The 13,766-nt window shown below is 45.0% G+C and overlaps 1 protein-coding gene across 3 annotated transcripts in view; it reads right to left on the bottom strand.

Annotated features, from left to right (window-relative positions):
• Positions 1–13,766, bottom strand: part of LOC135535749 (LIM domain only protein 3) — a 111,996-nt gene that overhangs the window by 95,576 nt on the left and 2,654 nt on the right. For 2 of the 3 annotated variants that reach the window (XM_064962174.1, XM_064962172.1), the window contains exon 2: positions 8,543–8,756. In XM_064962174.1, the coding sequence (XP_064818246.1) occupies positions 8,543–8,748 (206 nt within the window). In that variant the 5' untranslated portion in view covers positions 8,749–8,756. Of the gene's footprint in view, positions 1–8,542; positions 8,757–9,927; positions 10,005–13,766 lie in introns of those variants that run through there. The other variant, XM_064962173.1, reaches the window with a different exon arrangement.

A 13,766-nucleotide genomic window follows, 5' to 3' on the forward strand; every position in this document is an offset into this window, starting at 1 on the left:
TACCATAGACAGCACCTTCTATCAGTGATTAGGTTGTCCGTCCCTGGACTAGCAGGTGGACTGGTTCCTCCACCTCTACAACATGATCACAGTTACCAGACAAGACAGAGACCAGGGCTTCCTGTCCTAAATCACACCCTATCCCCCCTGAATGTAGTGCACTACTTAATGGACTAGAGTGCAGAGGACCCTGGTCTAAAGTAGTGTGCTGTGTATATATATAAATAGGGAACATGGTGTTATTTGATGGTTGAGACGTAGTCACGTTTTCTGTCTCCTCGTCTCTTTAGCTTTTAGGTGCGTCGTGTTGCGATAGTGGATTATTATATACCCTCAGGGGTCCCCCATCGCTCCGTGTTTTTGTCACAAATGGCACACTCGTCCCTTTTTCGCACACACATTTTGTACAGAGCCCTATTGGGCCATTCCTGGTGCAAATTTAAAGTAGTGTGTACTGTATAGTGAATAGGGAAGCATTTGGGACTCGGTACCACTGTGTTGTAGACCCCTGAAGAATTCTACTAACCCTGGACGTGTCTGTTTTAACAACATCCCAGCCTGCTTAGCACCGGCAGATTGATTCTGAGGGGGGGGGGGGTTATAATGAAGGATAGAATCATTGACTTATAACAGAACGTCTCAAATGTAATAGAAAAAGCCATCTCAGTCCTTCCTGTTTCCCTCCACCCCATCACCAGCCTCACGGGTCTATGCCCTCCTAGCTCTACAATATAAACATCACGGGTCTATGCCCTCCTAGCTCTACAATATAAACATCACGGGTCTATGCCCTCCTAGCTCTACAATATAAACATCACAGGTCTATGCCATCCTAGCTCTACAATATAAACATCACAGGTCTATGCCATCCTAGCTCTACAATATAAACATCACAGGTCTATGCCATCCTAGCTCTACAATATAAACATCACAGGTCTATGCCATCCTAGCTCTACAATATAAACATCACAGATCTATGCCATCCTAGCTCTACAATATAAACATCACGGGTCTATACCATCCTAGCTCTACAATATAAACATCACAGGTCTATGCCATCCTAGCTCTACAATATAAACATCACAGGTCTATGCCATCCTAGCTCTATAATATAAACATCACAGGTCTATGCCATCCTAGCTCTACAATATAAACATCACAGGTCTATGCCATCCTAGCTCTACAATATAAACATCACAGGTCTATACCATCCTAGCTCTACAATATAAACATCACAGGTCTATGCCCTCCTAGCTCTACAATATAAACATCACAGGTCTATGCCATCCTAGCTCTACAAGATAAACATCACAGGTCTATGCCATCCTAGCTCTATAATATAAACATCACGGGTCTATGCCATCCTAGCTCTACAATATAAACATCACAGGTCTATGCCCTCCTAGCTCTACAATATAAACATCACAGGTCTATGCCATCCTAGCTCTACAATATAAACATCACAGGTCTATGCCCTCCTAGCTCTACAATATAAACATCACAGGTCTATGCCATCCTAGCTCTACAATATAAACATCACAGGTCTATGCCATCCTAGCTCTACAATATAAACATCACAGGTCTATGCCATCCTAGCTCTACAATATAAACATCACAGATCTATGCCATCCTAGCTCTACAATATAAACATCACAGGTCTATGCCATCCTAGCAGAGAACAGAGAATACAGACAGAGGTGTGTGTGTGTGTGTGTGTGTGTGTGTGTGTGTGTGTGTGTGTGTGTGTGTGTGTGTGTGTGTGTGTGTGTGTGTGTGTGTGTGTGTGTGTGTGTGTGTGTGTGTGTGTGTGTGTGTGTGTGTGTGTGTGTGTGTGTGTGTATGAAAAGGCCATGCTAGTCTGTTGTGATGCTGAGGCCGGGCATCAACTGCTTCAGATCGAGGTTTCTCTAGTCGGCAAATCTGATCAGACGGGGCAGGGAGTGCTGTGTGTGTGTGTGTGTGTGTGTGTGTGTGGTTATGTGTGTGTGTGTTTATGTGTGTCTGCGTGTGTGAGTCTGCGGGGTTGGCTATATTTGCTATTCATTAGCCCACAGAGAGGGGATGTCAGAGTGTGTGTGTGTGTGTGTGTGTGTGTGTGTGTGTGTGTGTGTGTGTGTGTGTGTGTGTGTGTGTGTGTGTGTGTGTGTGTGTGTGTGTGTGTGTGTGTGTGTGTGTGTGTGTGTGTGTGTGTGTGTGTGTGTGTGTGTGTGTGTGTGTGTGTGTGCCACTAACCAGATAGCAAAGCACCTTGAACTTTGAAGATGAAAGAATAACATGCTGGAATTGGCTTGCATCCCAAATCATACTCTATTCCCTATATAGTGCACTACTTTCTACCAGGGACCATAGCAGTGCACTGTGTAGTAGGGTATAAGGTGCCATTTGTGACCAAGCCTTGGTCTTCTCCTTAGTCTGTACAGGCTCTTCCACTACAAGCCTTGGGCTTCTCCTTAGCCTGTACAGGCTCTTCCCCTACAAGCCTTGGTCTTCTCCGTAGTCTGTACAGGCTCTTCCACTACAAGCCTTGGGCTTCTCCTTAGCCTGTACAGGCTCTTCCACTACAAGCCTTGGTCTTCTCCTTAGCCTGTACAGGCTCTTCCCCTACAAGCCTTGGTCTTCTCCTTAGCCTGTACAGGCTCTTCCCCTACAAGCCTTGGTCTTCTCCGTAGTCTGTACAGGCTCTTCCACTACAAGCCTTGGGCTTCTCCTTAGCCTGTACAGGCTCTTCCACTACAAGCCTTGGTCTTCTCCTTAGCCTGTACAGACTCTTCCACTACAAGCCTTGGTCTTCTCCTTAGCCTGTACAGGCTCTTCCACTACAAGCCTTGGTCTTCTCCTTAGCCTGTACAGACTCTTCCACTACAAGCCTTGGTCTTCTCCTTAGCCTGTACAGACTCTTCCCCTACAAGCCTTGGTCTTCTCCTTAGCCTGTACAGGCTCTTCCACTACAAGCCTTGGTCTTCTCCGTAGTCTGTACAGACTCTTCCCCTACAAGCCTTGGTCTTCTCCGTAGTCTGTACACTCTTCCCCTACAAGCCTTGGTCTTCTCCTTAGCCTGTACAGGCTCTTCCACTACAAGCCTTGGTCTTCTCCTTAGCCTGTACAGGCTCTTCCACTACAAGCCTTGGTCTTCTCCTTAGCCTGTACAGGCTCTTCCACTACAAGCCTTGGTCTTCTCCTTAGCCTGTACAGACTCTTCCCCTACAAGCCTTGGTCTTCTCCGTAGTCTGTACACTCTTCCACTACAAGCCTTGGTCTTCTCCTTAGCCTGTACAGGCTCTTCCCCTACAAGCCTTGGTCTTCTCCGTAGTCTGTACACTCTTCCACTACAAGCCTTGGTCTTCTCCTTAGCCTGTACAGACTTTTCCACTACAAGCCTTGGTCTTCTCCTTAGCCTGTACACTCTTCCCCTACAATCCTTGGTCTTCTCCTTAGCCTGTACAGGCTCTTCCCCTACAAGCCTTGGTCTTCTCCTTAGCCTGTACAGACTCTTCCCCTACAAGCCTTGGTCTTCTCCGTAGTCTGTACACTCTTCCCCTACAAGCCTTGGTCTTCTCCTTAGCCTGTACAGGCTCTTCCACTACAAGCCTTGGTCTTCTCCTTAGCCTGTACAGGCTCTTCCACTACAAGCCTTGGTCTTCTCCGTAGTCTGTACAGACTCTTCCCCTACAAGCCTTGGTCTTCTCCTTAGCCTGTACAGGCTCTTCCCCTACAAGCCTTGGTCTTCTCCTTAGCCTGTATGGCTCTTCCACTACAAGCCTTGGTCTTCTCCGTAGTCTGTACAGACTCTTCCCCTACAAGCCTTGGTCTTCTCCTTAGCCTGTACAGGCTCTTCCCCTACAAGCCTTGGGCTTCTCCTTAGCCTGTATGGCTCTTCCACTACAAGCCTTGGTCTTCTCCGTAGTCTGTACAGACTCTTCCCCTACAAGCCTTGGTCTTCTCCTTAGCCTGTACAGGCTCTTCCCCTACAAGCCTTGGTCTTCTCCTTAGCCTGTACAGGCTCTTCCACTACAAGCCTTGGTCTTCTCCGTAGTCTGTACACTCTTCCACTACAAGCCTTGGGCTTCTCCTTAGCCTGTACACTCTTCCCCTACAAGCCTTGGTCTTCTCCTTAGCCTGTACAGACTCTTCCACTACAAGCCTTGGTCTTCTCCTTAGCCTGTACAGGCTCTTCCACTACAAGTCAACTGAATACTGGCTGGCTGAGACTAAATGGTGCCTGGTGTTTCAACATGTCTGATGATGTGAAAACATGTTACAGAGAGGATTCTGGGTAAACACATCGACTGGGTTAATAACATGTCTGATGATGTGAAAACATGTTAGAGAGAGGATTCTGGGTAAACACATCGACTGGGTTAATAAAGATGGTATTTAAAGGATCCGTTCGGACGTTCTGTATCGCTACGGGTATTTAAAGGATCTGTGGACCTGGGACAACCCCCATGTCTCTACATGTTACATATCCCTTCGTTTTGAGTCCCGGAAGACAACCCAGGAGGGTGATTGTTACTGTCAGCATGCAAACCGGGAGACAAAACCCTGTTCAGTGTTCAACAGGGACAATGAAACGGTTCTCCAGGACAGACCAGAGTTTCAACCTCAAGCAGCCTGTCTCCTCGTCTCTGTTGAAGGTGATGAGAGGATGTTACTGTACTACTTAAGAGTAGCCTATTGGATGAGAGAAGCTGAGAACACGTGTTACTGTGCTCCCTATTGGATGAGAGAAGCTGAGAACATGTGTTACTGTGCTACTTAAGAGTAACCTATTGGATGAGAGAAGCTGAGAACATGTGTTACTGTGCTACTTAAGAGTAGCCTATTGGATGAGAGAAGCTGAGAACATGTGTTACTGTGCTCCCTATTGGATGAGAGAAGCTGAGAACACGTGTTACTGTGCTCCCTATTGGATGAGAGAAGCTGAGAACACGTGTTACTGTGCTCCCTATTGGATGAGAGAAGCTGAGAACACGTGTTACTGTGCTCCCTATTGGATGAGAGAAGCTGAGAACATGTGTTACTGTGCTACTTAAGAGTAGCCTATTGGATGAGAGAAGCTGAGAACATGTGTTACTGTGCTCCCTATTGGATGAGAGAAGCTGAGAACACGTGTTACTGTGCTCCCTATTGGATGAGAGAAGCTGAGAACACGTGTTACTGTGCTCCCTATTGGATGAGAGAAGCTGAGAACACGTGTTACTGTGCTCCCTATTGGATGAGAGAAGCTGAGAACATGTGTTACTGTGCTCCCTATTGGATGAGAGAAGCTGAGAACATGTGTTACTGTGCTCCCTATTGGATGAGAGAAGCTGAGAACACGTGTTACTGTGCTCCCTATTGGATGAGAGAAGCTGAGAACATGTGTTACTGTGCTCCCTATTGGATGAGAGAAGCTGAGAACATGTGTTACTGTGCTCCCTATTGGATGAGAGAAGCTGAGAACATGTGTTACTGTGCTCCCTATTGGATGAGAGAAGCCGAGAACATGTGTTACTGTGCTCCCTATTGGATGAGAGAAGCTGAGAACATGTGTTACTGTGCTCCCTATTGGATGAGAGAAGCTGAGAACATGTGTTACTGTGCTACTTAAGAGTAGCCTATTGGATGAGAGAAGCCGAGAACATGTGTTACTGTGCTCCCTATTGGATGAGAGAAGCTGAGAACATGTGTTACTGTGCTCCCTATTGGATGAGAGAAGCTGAGAACATGTGTTACTGTGCTCCCTATTGGATGAGAGAAGCTGAGAACATGTGTTACTGTGCTCCCTATTGGATGAGAGAAGCTGAGAACATGTGTTACTGTGCTCCCTATTGGATGAGAGAAGCTGAGAACATGTGTTACTGTGCTCCCTATTGGATGAGAGAAGCTGAGAACATGTGTTACTGTGCTCCCTATTGGATGAGAGAAGCTGAGAGTATGTGTTACTGTGCTCCCTATTGGATGAGAGAAGCTGAGAATATGTGTTACTGTGCTCCCTATTGGATGAGAGAAGCTGAGAACATGTGTTACTGTGCTCCTATTGGATGAGAGAAGCTGAGTAGCCTATTGGATGAGAGAAGCTGAGAATATGTGTTACTGTGCTCCCTATTGGATGAGAGAAGCTGAGAACATGTGTTACTGTGCTCCCTATTGGATGAGAGAAGCTGAGAACATGTGTTACTGTGCTCCCTATTGGATGAGAGAAGCTGAGAACATGTGTTACTGTGCTCCCTATTGGATGAGAGAAGCTGAGAATATGTGTTACTGTGCTCCCTATTGGATGAGAGAAGCTGAGAACATGTGTTACTGTGCTACTTAAGAGTAGCCTATTGGATGAGAGAAGCCGAGAACATGTGTTACTGTGCTCCCTATTGGATGAGAGAAGCTGAGAACATGTGTTACTGTGCTCCCTATTGGATGAGAGAAGCTGAGAACATGTGTTACTGTGCTCCCTATTGGATGAGAGAAGCTGAGAACATGTGTTACTGTGCTCCCTATTGGATGAGAGAAGCTGAGAACCTGTGTTACTCTGCTCCCTATTGGATGAGAGAAGCTGAGAACATGTGTTACCGTGCTCCCTATTGCTACAGGGCTAATGTTTCACCTCTATTTAAAATAGGAGCTACAGATCTATAGGTTCACCTGTCTTTAAACTAGGACCTACAGTTATATGTTTCACCTCTATTTAAACTAGAAGCTACAGGGCTAATGTTTCACCTCTATTTAAACTAGGAGCTACAGATCTATAGGTTCACCTGTCTTTAAACTAGGACCTACAGTTATATGTTTCACCTCTATTTAAACTAGGAGCTACAGGGCTAATGTTTCACCTCTATTTAAACTAGGAGCTACAGATCTATAGTTTCACCTGTCTTTAAACTAGAAGCTACAGGGCTAGTTTCAGCTCTCTTTAAACCACAGAGTAGTCACAAAGCGAAAGTCCTTACACAGAGACTACAGTACCGGAGCTACTGTTAACCTTCACACACACACACACACACACACACACACACACACACACACACACACACACACACACACACACACACACACACACACACACACACACACACACACACACACACACACACACACACACACACACACACACACACACACACACACACACACACACACACACACACACACACACACACACACACACACACACCTCTGTCTCTATTTAACGGTTTTAAAGGGGGGCAGCTGGCTGTAGCACAGCAGGTAGGCCTCTAGCATACAGCTGGGTTGGAGCTGGGGTCCCTTCAGGGAGACGGGAATACAGGGTGGTTCTCAACTGAACACAGTCCCCTTCTCGTTTCAACACCTCCATTGAAGCCAAGAGGAAGTCATTGAAGGCAGATTTAAACGTTGGGAGGATTATAAAGAACCACTTTTCTGGCCTCAATGTATAGCAGCGGCACCCCTAACCCCAATTACAACTCTAACTTAACACCCCCTAACCCCAATTACACCTCTAACTTAACACCCCCTAATCCCTCTAACATCTATAACACAACAAGGAAACAGGTACTGTAAAAGGAGTCATCTAAGGGCAGCTAACCAGGTCTCTACTTCACTATGATTAATCTAAGGGTAGCTAACCAGGTCTCTACTTCACTGTGATGATTATAAAAGGGTAGCTAACCAGGTCTCTGCTTCACTGTGATGATTATAAAAGGGTAGCTAACCAGGTCTCTGCTTCACTGTGATTAATCTAAAGGTAGCTAACCAGGTCTCTACTTTACTGTGATTAATCTAACAGTAGCTAACCAAGTCTCTACTTCACTGTGATTAATATAAGGGTAGCTAACCAGGTCTCTACTTCACTGTGATGATTATAAGGGTAGCTAACCAGGTCTCTACTTCACTGTGATTAATATAAGGGTAGCTAACCAGGTCTCTACTTCACTGTGATTAATCTATAGGTAGCTAACCAGGTCTCTACTTCACTGTGATTAATCTAAAGGTAGCTAACCAAGTCTCTACTTCACTGTGATTAATCTAAAGGTAGCTAACCAAGTCTCTACTTCACTGTGATTAATCTAAAGGTAGCTAACCAGGTCTCTACTTCACTGTGATTAATCTAACAGTAGCTAACCAAGTCTCTACTTCACTGTGATTAATCTAAAGGTAGCTAACCAGGTCTCTACTTCACTGTGATTAATCTAAGGGTAGCTAACCAGGTTACTACTTCACTGTGATTAATCTAAAGGTAGCTAACCAGGTCTCTACTTCACTGTGATTAATCTAAAGGTAGCTAACCAGGTCTCTACTTCACTGTGATTAATCTAAGGGTAGCTAACCAGGTCTCTACTTCACTGTGATTAATCTAAAGGTAGCTAACCAGGTCTCTACCTAACTGTGATTCATCTAAGGGTAGCTAATCAGGTCTCTACTTCAATGGGATACGTATAAGGGTAGCTAACCAGGTCTCTACTTGGTTGTGCCAAAGATGCTAGAACAACAAATGTGAAGTTAGCCGAGTGGAATTGGTGGTGGTGTGTGGATAGAACGCACCGTTTCCAGGACAGCAGTGTGGTAATCAGAAGTATTGTCTTACCGTAGGTAATCTCTCCGACAGAGGATGAGGTTGGCTTTGGTATAGAGCGTGGAGCCCACCTCTCCCAGCCTGCAGTCACAGCAGGCACACTTGAGACAGTCCTCGTGCCAGTATTTATCCAGGGCCTTGAGCAGATATCGGTCCTTAATCTTCCGGTTGCAGCCGGCACAGCCCTTTGGCTTGGTGTCCGGCTGGACGGAGAGCATTTGTATACCTGGGAGGAGAAGAGGAGAAAGATGTCAGAGCGATGAAGAACAATGAACAATGAACACTTTGAACAGTGTCCCTGTCGCAGGCTGGAAGGTGGCCACTTGAATACCCGGAGGGGTGGAGGAGAAGAGCACATTAGACCAGTGAAAACCAACAGGGATAATGCTATGCTAACTCTTAGTTCCCAGATAATGCTATGCTAACTCTGGGTTCTCAGATAATGCTATGCTAACACTTAGTTCTCAGATAATGCTATGCTAACTCTTAGTTCTCAGATAATGATATGCTAACTCTTAGTTCTCAGATAATGCTATGCTAACACTTAGTTCTCAGATAATGCTATGCTAACACTTAGTTCTCAGATAATGCTATGCTAACTCTTAGTTCTCAGATAATGCTATGCTAACTCTTAGTTCTCAGATAATACTATGCTAACTCTGGGTTCTCAGATAATGCTATGCTAACACTTAGTTCTCAGATAATGCTATGCTAACTCTTAGTTCTCAGATAATGCTATGCTAACTCTTAGTTCTCAGATAATACTATGCTAACTCTGGGTTCTCAGATAATGCTATGCTAACACCTCTAGTTCTTTTTTACATACTGGACATTCTGAGCAAATATATGAGAAAACACTTATTCTTAACACAACACACAAAGTTCTCCAAAAGTCATTCCTACAAATCTCCTCTCTCTCTCTCTCTCTCTCTCTCTCTCTCTCTCCCCTCTCTCTCTCTCTCTCTCTCTCTCTCTCTCTCTCTCTCTCTCTCTCTCTCTCTCTAGGATAATGCTATGCTAACTCTTAGTTCTCGGATAATGCTATGCTAACTCTTAGTTCTCGGATAATGCTATGCTAACTCTTAGTTCTCAGATAATGCTATGCTAACTCTTAGTTCTCAGATAATGCTATGCTAACTCTTAGTTCTCAGATAATGCTATGCTAACTCTTAGTTCTCAGATGATGCTACGCTAACTGTTAGTGCTCAGATAATGCTATGCTAACTCTTAGTTCTCGGATAATGCTATGCTAACTCTTAGTGCTCAGATAATGCTAACTTGATAGTGGTCAAGAGAAACAGCTCCACTGATAAACATTGGGGGACATTCTGAGCAAATATATAGAGAAAAACACCCTGTAGACTTCCATTCTTAACTCAACACACAAAGATACATACGTGAAGCCATGGATCCAAAAGTCATTCCTACAAATCTCCTCTCTCTCTCTCTCTCTCTCTCTCTCTCTCTCTCTCTCTCTCTCTCTCTCTCTCTCTCTCTCTCTCTCTAGTGGGACAGGGAGTGGTCTAAGTAGTGCAGGTTTCTGTGTATTGTTAGTGGTCTACACGGGGGCGTGAAGAGGCTTTGTTGAGGTTGCGAGGGGGGCCCATACTAGCCCTCAATTAGTATTCTAGCTCCAACCTGAGAGGGGAGCATACCCCCGCTTCCCTTTGTTACCCCCTATTTACCATACACACACGCTTTTCTGGCATGCACACACACACACACACGCACACACACACACACACACACGTTCGCAGGCACATACAGACACACACACACACTCTCTGAAAGTTCCTCTTTCAGCTGTGTCCAGGGCTGAGCTTTAAATGCATGAATTATTCCCGTAAAGAGTGTAGGACTGTGTTATTCCCGTAAAGAGTGTAGGACTGTGTTATTCCCGTAAAGAGTGTAGGACTGTGTTATTCCCGTAAAGAGGGAAGGACTGTGTTATTCCCGTAAAGAGTGTAGGACTGTGTTATTCCCGTAAAGAGTGAAGGACTGTGTTATTCCCGTAAAGAGTGAAGGACTGTGTTATTCCCGTAAAGAGTGAAGGACTGTGTTATTCCCGTAAAGAGTGAAGGACTGTGTTATTCCCGTAAAGAGTGAAGGACTGTGTTATTCCCGTAAAGAGTGAAGGACTGTGTTATTCCCGTAAAGAGTGAAGGACTGTGTTATTCCCGTAAAGAGTGAAGGACTGTGTTATTCCTGTAAAGAGTGAAGGACTGTGTTATTCCCGTAAAGAGTGAAGGACTGTTTAAATGTATGTGTTATTCCCGTAAAGAGTGAAGGACTGTTTGAATGTATGTGTTATTCCCGTAAAGAGTGAAGGACTGTTTGAATGTATGTGTTATTCCCGTAAAGAGTGAAGGACTGTTTGAATGTATGTGTTATACCCGTAAAGAGTGAAGGACTGTTTGAATGTATGTGTTATACCCGTAAAGAGTGAAGGACTGTGTTATTCCCGTAAAGAGTGAAGGACTGTTTGAATGTATGTGTTATACCCGTAAAGAGTGAAGGACTGTGTTATTCCCGTAAAGAGTGAAGGACTGTTTAAATGTATGTGTTATTCCCGTAAAGAGTGAAGGACTGTTTAAATGTATGTGTTATTCCCGTAAAGAGTGAAGGACTGTTTGAATGTATGTGTTATTCCCGTAAAGACTGAAGGACTGTTTAAATGTATGTGTTATTCCCGTAAAGAGTGAAGGACTGTTTAAATGTATGTGTTATTCCCGTAAAGAGTGAAGGACTGTTTAAATGTATGTGTTATTCCCGTAAAGAGTGAAGGACTGTTTAAATGTATGTGTTATTCCCGTAAAGTGAAGGACTGAAAAGGACTGTTTAAATGTATGTGTTATTCCCGTAAAGACTGAAGGACTGTTTGAATGTATGTGTTATTCCCGTAAAGAGTGAAGGACTGTTTAAATGTATGTGTTATTCCCGTAAAGAGTGAAGGACTGTTTAAATGTATGTGTTATTCCCGTAAAGAGTGAAGGACTGTTTGAAAACTGTTATTTGTTTATGTGTTTTGTGGCTGCGATGTCACAATACGCTGTTCCCTTAAAACTGTGCGAGGAAATGGCTTCCTAGTTTCCTTGTTGACAAACTGATTATTACATAGTAACAAGTGATACAGTGCCATAACCCAGCATCTGCAAATACGACACTCTATTGAAAACAGACAATACAATCCTCTAATCTAAACTACTTCATCTGCTGTCGAATGATCCCCTATGTAGAAAGTCTACGACAATGTTCTTTCTGATTGTGTGAACACTGTTTGTGTGAACATTGTGTGAACACTGTTCACTACAGCGCTAACACAACCCTGGCAATGGTGTGTCAAAAACCCTATCGTTCCGTTATCAACACCTTCCACTGGGGGCCTCAGTCAGGGTCCTTCTACCAGGCCAGTCTGTACATTACTCACATAACACAATTTATTTATTTATTTGACCCTTTATTTAACTAGGCAAGACAGTTTAAGAACAAATTCGTATTTTTAATGACGGCCGAGGAACAGTGGGTTAACTGCCTTGTTCAGGGGCAGAACGACAGATTTGTACCTTGTCAGCTCGGGGGTTTGAACTTGCAACCATTCCGGTTACTAGTCCAACGCTCTAACCACTAGGCTACCTGCCGCCTCTACACTTTAACCACTAGCTACCCTGCCGCCCCTGCTGCCATAGAGGTACTCTAACCACTAGGCTACCTGCCGCCTCTACACTCTAACCACTAGCTACCCTGCCGCCCCTGCTGCCATAGAGGTACTCTAACCACTAGGCTACCTGCCGCCTCTACACTCTAACCACTAGGCTACCTGCCGCCTCTACACTCTAACCACTAGGCTACCTGCCGCCTCTACACTCTAACCACTAGGCTACCCTGCCGCCCTCTGCCATAGAGGTACTCTAACCACTAGGCTACCTGCCGCCTCTACACTCTAACCACTAGGCTACCTGCCGCCTCTACACTCTAACCACTAGGCTACCTGCCGCCTCTACACTCTAACCACTAGGCTACCTGCCGCCTCTACACTCTAACCACTAGGACCCCACAATAGTGACTAGAGCTTTTCCTGAAAGCTCTCATTCAGATCCTATTCAAATGAATGTTGTTTTTTTAAATCAGAGGGGGAGGAAACGCCATCAAACGGGTTCCGCCGTAATGAGAGAAGCCCCCCCCCTTTTCTGTCTGTTGTGTGTTAAACTGCTGATCCGTTAATTGGCCTGATTGAGTTGTGTGAAGGCTCTGCTCCCGTTGTTTAATATCACTCATCCGCACACAGCCCCGTCTCATCCCCGTCTCATCCTTGTCTCATCCCCGTCTCATCCCCGTCTCAGAGGTTTGACTCCCAGGTCTCCTCTCCTCATGGGTTTAGAGAAGTAAGAGGTTTGACTCCCAGGTCTCCTCTCCTCATGGGTTTAGAGAAGTAAGAGGTTTGACTCCCAGGTCTCCTCTCCTCATGGGTTTAGAGAAGTAAGAGGTTTGACTCCCAGGTCTCCTCTCCTCATGGGTTTAGAGAAGTAAGAGGTTTGACTCCCAGGTCTCCTCTCCTCATAGGTTTAGAGAAGTAAGAGGTTTGACTCCCAGGTCTCCTCTCCTCATAGGTTTAGAGAAGTAAGAGGTTTGACTCCCAGGTCTCCTCTCCTCATAGGTTTAGAGAAGTAAGAGGTTTGACTCCCAGGTCTCCTCTCCTCATAGGTTTAGAGAAGTAAGAGGTTTGACTCCCAGGTCTCCTCTCCTTGTGGGTTTAGGACCCCGTTGGAATTGATTCCCCACGTGATGACTCTCTCAAAGCAACAGAAGCTGTTAAAATGCCGTTGGGAAAGCTGCATTTTTTGGGGGTAGGCCACGTCGATTTTCCAACAACTGCCAAAGGGGAAGCTTCCAACAAAATATCAATTTTCCATAAACGGAAGGAAATTACAGCTGCTTTCTGGGACCCAAATATACTTGTTTATTTCTACCCACTTTTAACACACACTTTTTTTTAAATATTTTTTTAATTATAGTTGTTTCCACGTCATTTCTAAAAAAAGAAACGACCGTTGAACCGACGTGGAATAGACGTTGAATTAACGTCTGTGCCCAGTGGGTGTAGGCTCAATCATTCGGCTGCTGTAGCATTGCCTCCTCTGCCTCTTGTCCTTGTAGGACAGAGAGACTAATGACACACACATCACATAGACTACGGTAACCTACTCCTGTGTGTCACAGTATCCCCCCCCCCACACAC

Source organism: Oncorhynchus masou, unplaced genomic scaffold (genome assembly GCF_036934945.1).
Source record: "Oncorhynchus masou masou isolate Uvic2021 unplaced genomic scaffold, UVic_Omas_1.1 unplaced_scaffold_509, whole genome shotgun sequence".
NCBI classification, from domain to species: Eukaryota; Metazoa; Chordata; class Actinopteri; order Salmoniformes; family Salmonidae; genus Oncorhynchus; species Oncorhynchus masou.